This window comes from Aethina tumida, chromosome 1 (assembly GCF_024364675.1).
Source record: "Aethina tumida isolate Nest 87 chromosome 1, icAetTumi1.1, whole genome shotgun sequence".
Taxonomy (NCBI): Eukaryota; Metazoa; Arthropoda; class Insecta; order Coleoptera; family Nitidulidae; genus Aethina; species Aethina tumida.
In genome coordinates this window covers 62,330,531-62,350,352 of record NC_065435.1, presented here as the reverse complement: position 1 = coordinate 62,350,352, position 19,822 = coordinate 62,330,531, and the positions used below count along the sequence as shown (strand labels likewise).

General features: G+C 30.3%; 1 protein-coding gene across 1 annotated transcript in view; it reads left to right on the top strand.

The window, feature by feature from the left end:
• Positions 1 to 19,822, top strand: part of LOC109605311 (zwei Ig domain protein zig-8) — a 326,759-nt gene that overhangs the window by 275,513 nt on the left and 31,424 nt on the right. The window contains exon 6 of the mRNA XM_020021881.2: positions 8,748 to 8,916. Within this exon, the coding sequence (XP_019877440.1) occupies positions 8,748 to 8,916 (169 nt within the window). The remainder of the gene's footprint in view (positions 1 to 8,747; positions 8,917 to 19,822) is intronic.

The following is a 19,822-nucleotide window of genomic DNA, read 5'->3' as shown; positions in this document are numbered from 1 at the left end:
AGGATCATTGTGCCGACTTGTAGGTTGCAATTTATCTAAATATCCCCGGTATAATTCCACTTGGAGCCTTGTTGAAGGACTTGTGCAAGTTATTCTGCAAAATTATTCAAACTAAATGATAAACAAACAGTTGAATTTATTATAAAGGGAATTGTGCAGTTGCATCTGCAACATGAAATTTGCAAGTAAACCACTCGAGTTACGGCGCAGTGGAATCTACGACAATATACTGCACCGCTCCGTGCACATCTTAATAATATGTAATGTACAGTAGCGCATGAAATGAAAATTCTTGCCCGGATGAAAGGATAATTCTCGACTGCTGATATGAAATTTCAAAGGGCAAATCTCCCACATGCAATGGACTGCACTCAATGGACTTTTGTCACCGGAAGATATTAGGTCTTCCAAGAAATCGCTGCAGCCAACTTTTTTATTTATACTATTTTTGTAATTTGCGTTACCGTCAGCCGATGTATGTATGGGGAAGCTTGAGCAAATTTGAAGTTTTATTTTGCTTTTCAACTTTTTTCCTGCTTTTATTTTTTTCATGCATCTATATAATTAAGTAATTGGTGTATAATATCTTTCGTCAATATTTCTTTCAGATTTGCTTGTGACAATGATTTTTTCTTTCTTCTACTGCAGATTTCAAGCTTAAACTCTAATAATTAAGTTGGTATCAATAATATACAGGGTGTGGTGATCTCAGTACTGGTTATTTTATCAAGATAACACTCATCATAATAAACAGTATGAAGTACAATTAGAGAAACAATATTATTCTTATAATAAATTAAATCATTTTCTTTTATGTTAGCAATAATATACACAATGTAAACAAAAAGGTATATTATTATTATCATTAAATATAAATTTTACAGAATATAAAATGGTGAAAAAAATATGAGATATTTATTTAAGTGTTAGAAATGTTACTTAAAGTTTCCTCTAATCTGTTGTAAATCTGAACAAATCTAATTTACTACAAGATCGGTCCATTAATCACAATGATCATTATATTCACAAGTTTTTTCTTTTTTTAAGAAGAAATCAATTTGGTTTGGAAAAACGTATGGAATATTTTATTCATAATATTCGTAAAAAATTAACAATTTCTCAAATATTTCAATATTTTGTGGCATAACCTTTGGCTCCTATCACTGCTAAACAACTTTTAGCCATACAATATACCAGTCCCCGCAAAGTGTCAACAAGAATTTGTAGTACGTTGTAGGTACTATTACGTTGAAATGGACCGACAATGTTAAAAATTTAAGTACAACGGATCGCATATAAAATAATATTTCATACTTTTTTTAATTAAAAAACATATTCGATAAAAAGATCTAAATAAAAAACGAAATGCGCCAATACTAGTATACCGGACGGTATACCACAAAATTCCAATTTTTGAGGATATTCCACACTTTTTTCCTCCGCTGTACATGTAAAAGGGTCCAGCAAAATTAAAGAAACAAATTCATTTTTATACTTTTTATTTAAGTATTATTTAAGGTTACTGTTTTGTGGCATATCCCTTGTTTTTTTTTTTAACATCTAAGATATTCTATTTCTCATAGAGGATAATATGCATATATTGTTTAGGAATTGAATTTTACGGTGCAACAATTACACTAAATAATGCTTCAAAATGTTTAAATATTTTTATATGAACTGGTCGAATTTCCTTATCCACAACCTCCCATAGGTTCTTAATAGGGTGAAGATCTGGACTTTGCGATGGCCATTCCAAAACGCGACGTCGTATCGTGAACCAGAAACGACAACATTATTTAGTTCTTTCATAATTTTAACTGCTTCTAAAGGGATCCTGCTCAGAGAATTATACAATTTTTTTGTTGACATTGCTGGTCTTTCTTCTAGATCTACGTCCTTCAAGAATATTAATTATAGATCTCCAGGTAGAAAAGATTTGATGATTTTCAGAAATAATTAAATAGGACAGTCAGCTTGCTTAACTTCAGCCTTATACTATGATATTTTAAATTAAAATTTGAAATGATATTACAAATTTAAATTTAAATAAAAATCACGAGGCATCTTTTAAATCAAATATATCTAAATTAAAATGAGATACATTCAGAAGATTACGAATATACTGATTTAAAATGCGATATATTTTTATAGTGCTCTATTTTTGCTCGATAACTTTAAATTAAGAAGAAACGATGTTAAATATGGAGTGTTTCTTTCACAATGTTACTTGATCCTCAATATACAGTGTGTGGTATATATCCGATGTATATTCCAAGTACACACACACTTGAGGAGTTTAACTGACTTTTTATTAAGGTAATAACATTAAAAACACAAATCACAGTGCATGTAAATGTTTAGGGTATTTACACAGTCGCAAGATTTAGTTGTTTGCGTCCCAGGGCGGTAAAAACGGGACAGCTACATTATATTTCATTAATAGAGAGTCCCATGTTTTGGTAGCAGGCAGAGAAGTATGTACGAGCCCGCCACTTGGTATTGTTGAGAGGCAATCCATATCTATGATTAATGGCGACGAGCTACATGAAACCGTGCTCTACATCTCCCCAGGGACCCCACCCTGATATTTTACATCGCTAAGAAATTGTACGATAAAGCGTCGGTTCTCGTTTTTGTGTTTCACCTACGGCGATCCAAAGACTCAATTTAAATTTACTTAAAATGCAATTACGTTTTGAGTTTTTTTTCTCTAGCGACACTTCGTGACTTATTGGTTCGGTGGAGCAATTCCGGTGCGTTTATTTTGATTAGGAGCGAATATACAAAATGACAAATTGATTGGATTTTGATCTCTTAGGGGGAAACAAGCTGATATAATGTCGGCGAATAATGGGGAAGTTTTATGTATGGGTATTATGTCGGCTTATTATGCTAAAGTAAGTGTAAAAAATGGAGATCCGTTATAAGAACCCCTATAATTTAAGATTACCGTTACATACTCTATAGAAAAAATATATGTTGTGTCACATTTTATCTGGTACATATTTTCAATGTATCGAAAACGATCAATAATTAAAAAATATACGCGTATCAAACAATTTATTTAAATTCCAAAATAATTTAAAATAAATTGTTTAAACTAAATACTCTTTTTGACGGAAATTCAATTTCTAGCTACAAAAAGGTTACACACAGCACCTGCGGTACCAGATAAAAATAATTGTGTTTTATATACCATACAGTGCAGCCCATTTAAAATAGACTTTTATAATTTGTTTATTTAGAAATTTTTTTAGAAATAATAACCCAAAAGATACGTTAAAAATTGTCTTCTACGGTAACCGGAAGGAGTATCTCCTAGCATCTAGACAAGAAAAGTGTATCAAGGTATCTCAAACAAGCGTGGACTTAGTTTTTGTCATAATTTGTTTTATTTGGTAATTTATACTAACTTTAGCATGCCTAGAGTACGAAGAAGAAATAATTTTAGCCAATTAAGCGAGTTTGATAGAGATAGATAGTGGACTTGGATGAAGCAGAAATTTTATTTATTGGCAGTAATGGGGTGAAGAAGGCATAAGAGGTAAACCAGAGCCACAAGAGATTATTGACCCTAAGGGACAGAATAAGTTCAACGCGGAGGATTGCTGATGAATTTTTTACCTGAGAAGGTAGGCCAATTGGATCTTTTTACCTCCGTATAAGGTCTTTTCGCTTACGGATTTATCACCAGTTTTTTGAACTTCTAGCAGCAAACCATAGGTGCCGACATAGTGACTGGTGTATGGAACGTCAACAGTGGGATGAGGAATCAAATCACATTGGGTTTAGTGATGAATCACGCTTTTGCTAGGGCATGCACGATGGTCATGTGTTAGTAAGACGGCGACGTGGAGAAAGACGTGATCCTCGCTTTGCTGAGGAGAATCATATTCATAACACTATGGGTTTAATTATATGATGTACTATTGCTTATGGTAGTAGGTTTTTACTAATAGCAATATAACGTCCCAACGATATGTGAATGACGTTTTGGAGCCTTATTTTGATTCCTACATAAGAAGAGATCTCGGACTAATTTTTCAGCAAGATAATCCTCATTCACATATTGCCAGGAACACATTAAACTTCCTGGTAGCCTCCTATATGAATTTACTACCTTAGCTACCGAGATATTCGGATCTTTCCCCAAACGAAGTGCGGAATATGATGGGGCGACGCTTAAGGAATTTACAGCATCATCCACGGACACTTAATGAACTAAGACGTTAGATTTAGTTCGTGTAAGATAAGATACCATTAGAAAATGTCATTCTTAATTTCAACTGCTGTCGATGTTCTTATTAGATAGATGTCACGACGTGTCAATGAGTGTCTTAATCAAAAAGGGGTTCTACCCATTATTAGCTTCTGACAAATTTTTGTTTAATTTTTCATCAAATCAAGATTCTTCGACGAATAAAACTGTCGTTCATCCGCTTTCCACCCAGTTTTAAAATCTTTGCCACTAGTAAGAGATGGGCATATTATTGGCCTTCTAGAATATAGACTGGTTTCACGTAATCATCAAAGGTCTTTTTCGGACACATAATGGCAAATATCGATTCTGAATTGCTGTTGTACAGAGTTTATTATTCATAACAACACAGCAATAATATTTTTAAAAGTAAAAGGGTATCTTGAAAAAGTATGACAAAATTAGAGAATACTAAATTTCATAATAAAATATTACATATTATTTACTTAGTTAGAAGATACATTTTTCCTATAAAAATGTAATTTTTAATTCTGCAATCTATGCAGTATTTTTTATTAAATTTGACATAATTGTAGAAAATGATCTCTATCGAATAATAAAGAAAACAATTTTATTATATGCTTGGAGCACTTTATTGTCTATCATTTGAGCTAATATTAAAAATGAGTCACATTGTAACTACCAAATTGTAGTTCCTTTTTATTATCAGTTACCATTTTACATCTTTCTCTGTTTTAAACATTAACTGCTACTCTTAATAATAAATAGTATGATTATAATGCCATTTACATTACATTATTTCAAAATGTGTTTTAAATGTTTATAATGTGCAATATAAGGTACGAACGTTGTCGTTTCAGAGCGTAACTGATGAAAATCTCTTCCTTGTACTAAATCGATTATGTTATAATTTCAGCTCGATCGCTAATGTGAATCAAATAAAACGGTAAAAACCGTTTTTCAGTTCTGTGGGTAAAAAATCCATAAGGTTTATTTGCATACTGATTGGAATTCTGTAAAATGGTTTTGGCGTATAAAGCTTCGTTGTCGTGTAAAATTAAAATAACATCCCGATTTATTGAGTTCAGTGACTGTCAGTTTAATACACTTATAAAAATGTAGTCGACTGTCATTATATCTGTTAACGTCCTGCACAACGAAGTATGATGCGCAAAACTATGTCATTTATTTATAATTATAGCCAAGAGCAAATATATTTAGGCGTATTAACGAAATAACTGAAGCCACCCTTTAAAACGGATGCCGCTCCTAAGAAAATTAGGGAGGCGCGAGTGCAGAGAAAGGGAACATTACTTGAATATATAGTGGGACCTTCCCAGAGATCATAAAAACCATTCCTATGTTAACACTTGACTAAACTGTTTGTATAATGAAATGATTACAAATATAATGAGCAACTTGAAATTCTGCTCGCCGTGTGGAATGCAGCACTTACTGAATATGTATTGCGCTTATTAAAAATATCCTTTTTTTAAGGGACGTCGTAAATTTGGGAACGAGTGTCAGAACGCACAACAAAATTTTTAATCAGACATGAAATTATGCGCCATTAAACAAGAAAAATGAATCGTTACTTTTTTTTGCATTTTAGTTGTTTCAAAGGCGACTTTTTAATAAAACATGGCGTGACCTTTTATCATTTTGAAAAGGACCCGGCCGAGGTTCGAAATAGACCGCAGTTAAATAAAACACTTACACGCAGTTTTATTAAATCCGATGAAAGCAAGTGGCACCGGGTTCAGCAAGTTCAGTATCATGCTGATATGGCCACGGTGGCGGCCCGGTTCATAAATTTCATCCGATGACTTATCCCAAGGCTCCGACGCTAGATTTATGGATGAAATATTGTCGAATTTCTCTCTTTGTTAATTCCAATCCAAATTTGACATAAGGTTCCCATGAGAATGTTTATTTAAAACTCCGATATTAAATCGACTGAAAGTCGAATCGCATAGTGGAAAAAAGAAAATGTTTTGCTTGGTAACTGCAGTTGTAAAACTTCCATTCGAAAGGAACAACACTAGATAAGGTTTAGTTTGGCTATCAGTGTATAAAGAAAATATTTATTGAAATAACCATTTCCACTTGAAATTAAGATAAAATGTCCCATTTTAAATTTTACTACGTTGTGTTTTTTAAATAATTTTAACTTTGTTAGTGTTTATCAAAACACTCTAAAATTCGTTTCGTTTTAAAAATTATTAAAAAATTAACATTTATTCCATTTTAAATAAAAGAAAATAGGCCGCGTATGTATATTGAAATATATTCTGATAATTCTTTTGTTTTTTTATAATAACAGTTTAAATCTATAAAGTAATATTACATATGTATATTTTTGTAATTTATATTTTATTTGCTGTATAATAATAAAAAACATTATACATATTGTTAATTTCAAATCAATACGATTATATCTACGATAAAGTTTAAAATTGTAGTTTTATTGTATGGGATTTAGATATAGTAACTATATTATTTACCTTATACAGTTTTATATAATACATACAGCGGTGAAAAAAAATTATTTACTTGTTTCAAAAGTTTTCCCTAATCTGAATAAATTTTATCTACTGCAAGATAGGCCCATACACCACAGTGATCATTATATTCACAAGATTTTTTTTTTTTTTTTTAAATAAAAAATGAATGTGGTCTGGAAAAAAATATGGGATATTTTATTAATATTCATAAATAATCAACAGTAATTGAAATATTTCAACATTTTGTAGCGTAACCTTTGGATTCTATCACTGCTTGGCATCTTTTAGGCATAGGATCTACTAGTCTCTGCAATATGTCAACAGGAATTTGTTGCCACTGTTCCTGTATGGTTTGAAGAAGTTCTTTTGATGTTTTTTGTTCAGATGCGACGGTGTAAACTCCTCAAAGATGCTCAATAGGATTTAGTTTGGGGGACTGAGACGGTCATCCAGGCACACTTAAGTTTTTCATTAGAAACTACTCTTAATTATTTTAGACGTGTGTTTAGAATCGTTATCTTGTTGAAATATCCAATGAAGTGGCATCTCCTCCTCGTCACATGGAAATATAGTGTTTTCCAGTATGCCCCTGTATGGAAAACGATCCATTTTACCCTCCGCTTGAATCAAGGATCCAACATTGGATCTAGAAAAACATCCCCAAACCATAATGCTTCTGCCACCTTGTTTAACCGTAGGAATTTGGTATTTAAAATGGTATCGTCACTCCAAAAAACAGTGTAGGATTTTACAAATGCAGACCGGATTCTCTGTTTTTCTTTGATAGTTGTTTATTAACAGCAACTAAGCCATGTAGTCGCGTATCAATAAGGCGATTTCTCACTATTCTCCTACTAACATCTAATATTCCATACTTTTTTCCGTTTCTATCCAATAAAAAGATCTGAAGAAGAACTAGCGAATTTGTTTAACACTATTACAAAAAATATGAAAAATCCCAGGGGATAAAAAAGATTTGTTTGAAATTATTCCATACTCTTTTCGACCACTGTAGAAGTATATCGTTTTATATTTATTTCATTTTAATTAAAAATATACATGATACGGTTCTTTTTATGAAACATTTTAATTAAAATTCAAGAAAAATAATATTGAGTTATAAAAGTTTATTAAAGTAAAATTTGCGTGGTGCTATCAAGAATACAGTGAATAATTTAATAATAAAAAATAAATTTTCATCAAATTTGAATTAACCCTTGGATAATGAATGTCCCTATTTAAATACCATCATTCAAAGTATTCGGAAATTGTTTTTTGGAATATTACAGATACTCTTTTGTGTCAGAAGTGGTGTCAAAATGATTTCCTTTCACCAGGGTTATTATTATTGGGAAGAGTCGCGATAAATCCGGAAAGTAAGGCGAATGTGGACATACATAAATCTGGCACGTCGAATATCTTCCTTATGACATTTTGCAAAAATTGCAGTTCGTTCTTATAATATTGACAAAGTTCACGAGTAATCTTGGAAAGACTTTGAAGGTCGAAGGACTGTTGGTCATCTTCAACCGATCCATTTCTACCCTTTTAAATCGTTCATTTCACTTGTAGTCTTAAAAATCATGACATTGTCGTCTTACATTGATTTTAAAACTTCATAATGTTCTTTTTTAACTTCAAACGTGCCTTATTCAGAACGTTGGCACTAAATGTCTTAATTAATTAGACAGATCAGATCCATCTGTAATTACTGCTATAAAAATTTATCACCAGTATTTTCCGATCACACCTCGTACACTTAATCCAAACAATAATTTTAATTAGTGAAGAGAATTGTGATGAAGGGGTCAAACGACGTTCATTTAATTTTGGCCGAAATGAAACGGAGAAATAAAGCCTGAACGTTGTTAATATGGTTCTCGATTATGGATCCTTGCGACAGCGCCGCGCCGCGTCACTGAATTAACTCAGATGTCCTTTAATAACCGGGAAATAAATTCCTTGGTCCTTTCGACGTCTTTTACGCTTAGTTTAATGGCTAAAATTATAATTTGTTCTTACAGGAAATCAATTACGACTCGCCTAGAGGTGGCGTGAGCGTGATCACTGAAAAGGGCGACATCACCGTCAGCTATTTATTGGTTCTCAAGGCCCGCGACTCGGACTCCGGGAAATACACCTGCAATCCATCCAATGCTAATCCCAAAACGCTCATAGTTCACGTCCTCAATGGTAAGTGTCATGTTTTATCACGATAATTTATGATTCCACTTTTGATATTAAATTAAATATTTTTGTCACATTTCCGACTTAAATGTTGCAAATTGCATGAAATAAAAGAACTCAACAAGTTTCATATAAATATTTTATACTGTTTACCACTTGGAGTTTAAATAGCGTTGTGCAATATTAAAAATAATAAATAGACATATTTAATATCTGGTATGAAACGTACAGGAATAAAGAATTATTTATTCCGTACTTTAAGACAAATTCACATTAAAAATATGATTGATTGATATGATGAATTTAAAAAGATATTAATGATGTACTATATGTATGTGTATTCTGTTTCTAAATGCATTATTTATCATTACATTATAAAATTAAAACTTTAACATATTGATATGATATATAATACACATTAATATTATTAAAAGCAGGTTTATTTTTCTTTTTTAACTTAATTGGAACTACTAAAAACTTATTAACTTTTTACACAATAACGTATATTTCCACTTTTGATGTTAAATTAAATATTTTCGTTAAATTTAAATGTTCTTCAGTTTGTTTTTTTATTTTTTAATTTAATTACAACTTGGCCGTAGAGGCGTCAACGTTTTATCACAATAATCACACTCTTGGAGTTAAATTAAATATTTCTGTTAAATTTAAATGTTAAATATTATGATTAATTTTTTTTAGTTGCCTAAATTGCATTGATAAGAATTTAACAAGTTTCATATAAATATATATTGTTTATTATTTTGAGTTTAAAATATATTCTAATATTAAAAATAAGAAAGAGGCATATTTAAATACCTATCAGGAAATGTACAGAATAAAGAATAATTTATTCCATATTTTAGCCTTAATAAACAACAAATTCTCATTAAAAATCAGATTTTAATTAAACAAAATATTAATAATACACTTTATCCTATTATTAAATACACACATTACTTATACAAATATCATTAAAATATAAAATTAAAACTTACCATATTGATAATGAATTAAATTATTATAACAAACCATAATTATGAAATTGCATGGCATATCATGGCGATGATTATTCTACATATATAAATATAATTATTGATACTAAATCATTGATATAAGTAAAAAATTTATAAAATACTAATAATAGCACATCACAAAGAAATTATAATAATTAAATTTGCATTTATTAAAATAATACTTTTATTAATTTGTATAGTGCATTTCATTAATTACAGAAATTTACGCATTTAAATTTTTAAAAGCATTTTTTTTTAAACTATAATAATTACAAGTTTCCGAAATAAGCAACTTCAAATTACGTGCTAATTAAATAAGAGAATTTAACAAGTTTCTTAAATATTCTATATCCTATAGACCCCTTAGAGCGTATTCTAATACTAATATTTTAACTTTAATAATAATAAAATTCAAATTAAAAATCAGATATTAATTAAATAGAATATTATAATATGTATATATACCCGGTTATTAAATACATTACTTATTCAAATATCATTAAAATATAAAATTAAAACAAACGGATTGTCGTAATAATTACTATGAAATATAAATTTAATTAATTATTATCATTAAATTTTTTTTTATATTTTGTGGATCTTAATAAAAGATTCATAAAACACATTTAAAATAATGCATTTAATTAATTGTAATTAGTATTATAGACATTCAAATTATTAAAAGCATGTCTATTCCTTTTTAAACTTCAATTACAACTTGGCCTGAGGTAATGAAATCATTCCAGACACATTTATATTTCCAGAACAAGTTCAAAAGCTAAGTCTGTGTCACGTGGAACAATCACATTACACTTTAAACGGAAATAAGCGACACGCAACATTTACTTTGAGGATAGTTATTAGGGTTGCTACCCAAACAATAAGCACAACTGACAAGTATTTCTATGAGACGTGTGTATTTTTTTTCTACAACAATGTGAAGTCTGCGTTTCGCGTGCTTTTCAATTACATTTTGTATTGTGGTATGTTTTTTCTTAGCCCAAGTTGTATGGTATGAAAAGAAGAGTATTACGTACTTTGAAACATTGTGGGATGTTACTTTATGAAACTTTTTCTTTAAGGTCTTTATAAGGTTTACCACAATCCTTGCCTCTATTATTATTTTTGTTGACGAATACGTGCAATCACACAAAATTTCAATAGCGACCTGCGGAAGCCTTGATTATTATTAATAAGCTAGTCATCAGAATAACATATTGAATTCTGAACTCCGTGTTAATTTGTAAATTCAATTAGGTGAAATGCAACCTAACGTCCGACGGTGCGCGGCGTCTATATAATTTTGAACTGTGCATTAAAGTAGTTGCATAAAAGCTTTTCAACAGCAGGTGCTCCGGAGAGATTATGAAAGCAGTTTTACCGAAATTACGAGACACATTAAATAATGCCAAGGTGTAACCGACTTCCGGAAAAGTTCCCAAACAATTTGCAAATATAGGTATACTGTTATTTTAGTAATATTGAACACTTTTTTTATTCTAGAGTTCAATAAATAAAAAATATACAACAACGCACGTAGTCGATAAATAAAGTCGGCCTCGATTTGTATTATTGTAGTTTATATTATTTTCTCTGCAATTTCTGTTATATTGGATTCGTCGGGAATCTATCAAAGAAAGGAGCAAATTGGCGGGAAAATGATCATATTGATTTTGGAATTATGATTATGGGCCGGGCTTTTATGAAAGTTCTCGTCGCTTTGTCAGTTTCACATCTTAAATGATTTTGCACGTTAGAAACACAAAACGTTATTATAGGCAGTTACTTTTTATCGAATAATGTATATATAAAACTTCATTTTATAATTCTCGCATCCAAGTGCGGTATTTATTAAAGTTCACTTTATGACGTTTTAATGCAAGAGTGACTCTTAATTTTCTTTTGCATTTCAACTGTTAAGTCGGCGTTGAGACGGAAAAAAAAAACAACAAAACATTCATATTAAAAATAATTCAATAATTAAACTGGTATATCTTACGGCAGTTTGTTGTTTTCATTATAAATTCAGAATTCGTCTGATCTAAAAATTTAAATAAAACTTCGACGTAAGGAATAAGAGACTGCAACTGAGAAAAATTATATTACTTAAGTTGGAGTACTTGAACGACAAAATAAGCTTAAACATGAATACAAATTCAATTTAACCACAATAACTGCCAATTAAACGTTCCACGATTGATCTAATGTTACTCTCACGCGAACTTTCTCTAATTGTAAGATGATGATTGACCTTTTAATATTGTACATCAACGAACAAAATCAATCATTCTAATTATTAATCCTCAATTAAACTTCAAACAATAGTTCGTGAAAATTCCCTGCCAATTGAAAATTTGTAAGAACAAGCCAAAGATTGAGGCGATTTAAATGTTACAATGTCAATGAAATTATTGAGGACGAACTGAATTTTTTATAAACGGTTGAAACCATTGTTCTTGTAGGGATTCGGTACCGGTTCGATCGAAGGGATAACGGCTTTTACATGATCAAAACTTCATTAGAGGTGGTGATTGGTTGTGCAAGAATTAAAGTCGAACACATTTCAGTTCGCATGACCCAAATTCTCAAATCAAACGCAATCGCAATCGATTTCCCTTTGTCATTTTGCACTATAAAAGGCGACGCAAATATCGTTTCGTTAATGGCGTCCAGGTATATTGAAAAATATTGTTGTGGAAGTGACAGTGGGTTTTGCTGTAATATGCTGTTTGGAAAGTTGTTGACATTCCTGAAAAGGATTTTTGTTTGTCAAAAGTTGTGAAACAATTATAATTCGAGTACCTACATTAGGGTGCTAAATAATTCTTCATAAATCTTAAAAGATTTATCAAAGGACAAATGAAATGTATTTTTGAATATTCTCTTTAATGGATACGTTCCATTTTTGCTTTTCTACATTCAAATATTTTTCTTTTATTAAAACTGCATTTAATAATGTAATTTTAACCATTTTAATATTATAAAAGATTGAGATCCCATTTGATAAGTGACAAAACAATGCTTATCAATATTTTGTTCTTGTGCCCAAAATACGCTCTTTAACTAATTTGAATTAAAAGTGATAATTATATTCCTGCAATATTGCAGCTTTACTCAAATAGATTTTTTCTAAGTGCGAGATGAATTGCAAGGATATTACGTTCTGAACGTGTTCCCGGAAATTAATTTCTTTGAGTCTGGGATTCCTTGAATATAATTTTCAATTTTTAATTTAGGTTACGAATAGTTCTATGAGATGTCTTATTTACATATTATATGATATATCTATCGAGATATGATACAGGAAAATATTGAAGAAATAAATAAAAGAAGATATTTCTTCATGTGTTAGACTCAAATAAAATCGGGATATATATATATATATATATATATATATATATATATATATATATATATATATATATATATATATATATATATATATATAATATATATATTCCATATTTATTTCACGATTTTGTTAATCTTACTGTAATATGTAATCTGACTTTAATGAACATTATAGGAACATGACCTTTATAAAATTGGAGTAAAACAAATTGTTATCCCTCGCTGATCTTTTGTGTTAAGAACCATTCAACTGTTTTGAATTCGTGACAGAATTGTGAATCTCAAACAAAGTAGGCCGTACGGATAGAAGAAGGTTAAAATTTTCATCTTTAAAAGATAGTGGTTTGGGGTTGCTTTTCTGTTCAAGGTATGGGTCCAGTTTATCGTAAGGTCAGTGATATATTGCAAATGCAACACGATAATGTCGCAAAACATACTGCAAAACTAGTTAAGGAATGCTCTGCTCCCTTAGTCGTCCTAAACTTCCCAAAAATTTAACGGAGGTGATGAATGTGAAAATATAACATTAATAAAATCATTGTTTGTTAATTTGTCACTTCAATTATGTTCACACAAAAGCTCTAATTAACTAACATTTGGCTACATAGAGTTTTATATAAAAATATTTGTTGTTAAGAGCCATCTACATCGTCTGTAGTATCCCACATTTTAGAGAAGATATTATATTAACAATATTTTTTTGTAAGTGTACGTGCAGTTTTCTAAATGAATAAAACTATTGTATGCATAATAATATTTTTCAATTAAATTTATTTAGGTACTATATACAATTGTTGTGTCTTTAATCGAGAAGGGTGTGTCTCGAACTGTATAATCCACCATAAGAATCGCAGTTTATGTAACCACATTTGTTTCCTACAAGAAAAATATCCTTAGCTCCATTCCAGCGTTCGTTTCTCATTTCCTCGGAATATTTACAGCGTTACACAGTTTTGTGTTTTCTGGATGCCGTGTGTGTTTCAGTCGTTTTTATCGCAAATAATTCTGGGTTTTCTGGAGTTGCGCGGGAATACATTTGTCAAAACGATTTAAGTGAATTCTCCGCGTACACTATCCCCATAGTCCTTCCTAGCTTCTTTATGGCCGGCCATCAACCGTCAACCTGGGATTGTTTTCCCTGGGAAAAAAGGACGCTCATTTTTATGGCAAATGGGAAAATGTTAAAAAAGATTTAATTGTAAATTATTGGGTATTGTATGGCAGCAACCTTTTGTACAAAAAGCAATTATTTTGTACAAAAAGTTTCAATACTAAACAAAATAACATAACAAATCCATTAATCAAAACAAAGGACGCTTTAGTGAACAACAAGCTACTCGACATGAGTGGAACATGTCAGGCACGATTGGGGAAATCTTGAAAAGTTGTATCGAAAAAAATAACAGTTGTATTGTATTTTAAAGAGGTTCTTAAGTATGAATAAAATACTTTTTATTTTGTTTTCAACACACAGTATGAAAGTAACCTTTATTAAAGTGACGTGAATTAATTTATAACATCAAACGCAAAAGTAAATTAAATATTAATTAGCTTCCGCATTTCCATAAAATTACTAATTTATTTATAAAAAATATCCTCTTACCCTTCGGAACTGTTAATTAATAAATCCAAGGACGTAATGAATAAGATCTCTTTAATTTAATGAATTCAATTTTGTGATGTAAAACGGCAAATTCAGCTAAATGAAACTATTTCCCTCTATTAACTTCCACATCCACTTTTCGCTGAAGTGCCACTAACAATCCCTGATACCCAGACTAATAGTAAGTTTCCTATTCAAACAACCTTAGGAAGTAAACATTTGTACAAAATAGCGCGCTACATAACCCAAAGGTATGTTCCCGTAATAAGATTTTAAATAGTTGACAAAGTTTGCCATCCTTTGCCTCGTTGTTTGAGGTATTAATATAATTGTTCAAGTGTTTACAGGCAAATATTACATATAAAATATTACTTTGTCCTATAAAGTGCTCTCAGCAATTCTATTACACTCAACTTGAATCTCAGCTCACGATGCTTACTTGTTAAGACGAAACTGTTAAGGATCTGTTTGTTACATCCCTAAATAATCAGTTCTTACCGAAGGATCACTGGAAACTAAACAACAATTATATAAATAGGTCCTCAGAATAAGTCTGAATTTTTATGAGAAATATACTATTAACGCCGCAGCTCTCCGGAGGCTTGAGTAATTGTTAATTCAGTGTATTTATGAGGGAGTTGAAATAAATTTTCACGATTTGCTGACCCAGAACTGGTGTTTTATGCAGATGGCTCTAATTTACTGGCATCTAGGGAAACATATGTGTCTGTTCGCGGTGGATATAATGTCTCCTTTAAAGAGCAGTAAAATTAATCCTTCCCTGACAAATTAGCCCCTTAATTAGGAAACGAATTCTACCAATCTTTGGTCAAAATTATGCACATTGCTAGAGTGTGATTGTTACTTAATACTTATTGAGTTTATAAGATGGGAAAAATATGAGAACAAAAATTCAAACTGGAGGAAATAGTTCAAAATTAGTTCAAAGGCTATGAGAAGATGGTCAATGGATGGGGATTTATTTGACCCTAGATTTACAAAAAAATCCTGATTTCTACTAAAAGTCCAATTTTGACGAGTTTTCAGTGACGAGTCTAAATTTAATTTATAAAAAAATGATGATTCTGCTTATGTTAAATGTCCTCAGGGATAAAACTACACAAGAATTTTTTTATACCTTCAGTGAAATATGCTATGGGGATGCTTCAATTCTTCTGGCATAGGCCTTAGATTGATTTATGTTCAGGAATATATTAAACAACAATTTATTTCCATATATTAAAGAAATGATGAAATTTTAAAAATTTAAATGAACATGAATTCGAGAAGTTGGAAAAAATATATTTTCTTGTGTTATATTTGGAAAATGATGAATGAGTATATGCCATGGAGATGGGCCAAAATGATGGAGCAAAGTGGATACAAAGTGTTGTTGTTGTTGCTCCAGTTCAATTGAGAAAAAAATATATATAATAGAATAAAAATATTGTAGTTTTTATAATATTATATAAAACAACAATTATTTTAAAAGTAAATAAAAGAGTTATGGTAAACATATTTAAAATTTAGAAAATTACTTGTTAATAACCACTATTTAAAACCGTAGTATTAAATCAATGACCCTGCCAATTTTTTATTGAAAAAAATATAAAATTAAAAAAGATATTTATAAATAACTCATCTACGCTATAAAAATTTCTCTTTAGTGTTTTCTTTGGACACATTTCTGTCATATCACACTATTAGTTGCAATGGAAACCGATAAAATTACATACCATCAAACATGAAACCATCTGCTCTAATCATAAAAGACGTCACATCGTAATGAAAAACTAATCGTCTTGAAGGGATTCGATTTCCTGGGATCGGACATACATGCTGCATCCAGACTCTTCCCTCTTGGTGTAAAAGGTGAGTGACACAACTTTATGGGTGTGCATTAAAGCGAATTGGGAACTAATAGACATCGTTTGTTTCTGTGCCATTTTCTTAGGATCGATTTATACGCCCTATCTGGAAATTAATTGTCACTGACGTAAGAAAGGATGTCTCCATCCTGCTAAGTGCATTTTCTTTCACGGTAACGTTACATTAGGGATAATCGAGAAATATTTTTATTAAAGATTTAACGTCTATACGAGTTTCACAACGACAATAACAATATCTTTTCCTATTGACAAATAACGGATACCAAATTATTTTTATATGCTACTGTTTTAATAAATTGGTTGACTGAAGCAACAACGATTTATTCTTGTGTAGTTATCACGTTCATAAAATTTCATTGCCGGTATTAGAACAAAAGTACATGCCCTAATGACGATAATCACTTATGCGCTCCTTTCTGCATAATAAAATCCCTTACGTGGATGGAATCGTACCTAGCGATATTTATCGTCCATAAAGATAAGGAGTGGCTCCCGACCAAAAATGAACCGAAAGACTGATGCTAATAAAGGGGGCCTTTTATTAGGGAATCACTGAAATGCGGAATATATGTTGCTCGGAGAGATTAACTTGTAAAAAACTGCTGTCTGGTACTTTTTATGTCGAAATTTAAGGGCCATATTTCTCCAACGAAAATATAAACGTAATATACCATAAAATACGTTCATCTGTCCTTAATTCTTTTTACGGTTTTCTGTTCTACATAAAGTTTTCTTATCGAACATTACATCTTCTGTTCGCCGTGGAAGATAACGACCGCCTGCATAGGCGATTAAGGGATTATATTGCGCAGTAAATTTCTGATTGTCCCGAAATTGGAGATAACTCGCAACTGCAAGTTTATTCGATTTGTTCATAACTGAAATTCCCAATTAAGACAAATAAAAATTAAAACAAATGAAACGTTTCTTCCAGCACAAAAATAAAATACAAAACAAATATATATATATATATATATATATATATATATATATATACATATATAGATGGTAAAATTCTTCGGTTGTTTAATTATGTATATTGTTCAGAATAAGAAAACTATTTTATTTCTAACAGTTTACTTTCCAGTCACACTTATTTTTCTGTGAAACAGTAATCCAGAAAGACACAAAAACAACGATAAATTACAATTCGCCGCCTAAGCACTCAGTTCCAATTTCGCCCCATAATATTGTAGAACCGGACCTTTATTTTTCAACTAAAAAATATTCACAGCTTCCGCAGAATTAAATAAAATTACCTGACCTAAACTGCTAAATTTATTACGTACATAAATTTTTGAATTTATTACAATTTTTAGTACGGAACAAAACCTAAAAAGGGTTACGGTGAAAACATATTAAATTTATGTTATGATCAAAATCAATCTTTAAATAAAATTTTATTACATGTAATTTGGTAGTAAATGTATGTTTTGTCGTAACTTTGTTAGAGCTGACTAGGGGGATCGATCTGAAACAATGTAATGTTTAAAAAGTTCTAAAATTTTGAAGCATTTAAGATAATTACCGTTTAGTAGTCCATCAATAATAATAACGATATAAATTTTAGAGTTGTCAACAGAGCTCTTTCATTTTTGATTACAACCAAATTGTAACTTTTTAGAAACTGGTATTTGTTACTTAATACTATTAAAAATGTTGTGCTACTTAAATTAAGGGGATATTCTGGTCTAGAAGCATGAATTTTAGATACTTTTTCAAGTAGAATAAAAAAAGACATACAATATTTTTACTATTCATTATTTTACAAGTTATTTATTAATATTTAAAGAATACATTAAAAAAAGTGAAAAAATTAAGTATTGAAAAAGATATAGGGTGACGAACTGAAGGGTCCCAAAAAACTACTGCGCGAAGTCTGTAACGATTGTAACCCTCCGAGTGATCTAAAATGAAAAATAAAATAAAAAAAATTAATTTAGAAAAATGTTGCTATTGTATTAAGTGAAAATATGTTGAATTGATGAAATATGATATATTTTTAAACCATATTTTATAATTTTCCGAATTTTTTAAATTGGTATTAGTTCGATAGGGGAATATATAAAGAAGACACACATAAAATTTCAAATAAATCGGTTCAGTAGAAATTAAAAAATCATGATAAGAATTTAAAAAAAAACAGTTTCAAGATAAACGCGTTTAATGTTTCATGTAAAATTACGCGAAGTCTAAATCACAAAGTGATATTTTATACTTTTATTTATTCAATCTACCATTCCTGCTTCATACATGGGACCTTCCTTGACAACTACATGACCGCAGGTAGACGGGGATGATCCATAACGTCTTTTGTTCGATTCGTTCCGGCCGAGCCGGATGCCCGAAAATAATTTGAATTTTGAAAAATTTTCTTGGCATATTCTTTAATGGTTAAGCTTTGATAATATGAAATATTATAGATAGATTTTTTCAAATTTCTAGACCTATCATGTTTATGATCTTTCAATGGTCTCTGTGAAATTAAATCGATTATTTACTAGCTATATTTTGCTTAGTATAATTATTTAATCCTTAGTCAAAATGAAACTGCACAAAAATTATAAATAAGAATTACCAATACTATGAGAAACAAGAAGAGATGTTTACCAGTTTACTGCTAAATAAGTCTGAGACAATTATTTTGAAAATTTACGAGATATATCGTTCACTGACCAAATCACGTGATGTGTTGGTGAGACATTTCATCGTCTGATTCCAAAATTATATACCATAATTTCTCCACCACCATAATTCAACATTTCTTATACTGGACTAACCCCTTTTTCTTTTTGTCACTTGAAGTGTTGGTGGAACCTCTTCTTCATCCTTTCCTTCATAGTATGACAAATTTTTAATATGGTATATTGTCTTTATGATGAACAGACAAAAAAAGTGATTTATTTATTCTGTTAATTAATATGGACTAACTTTTTTAGGTCCAGTTTTGATATTATTCTATTTTCAGAGTTATGAAAATGTGTGACTAAATAAATAAATTAAATGGACATTGAATCAATTTGTCATTCTTATGAAAGAGAGAAACACCTATTTAA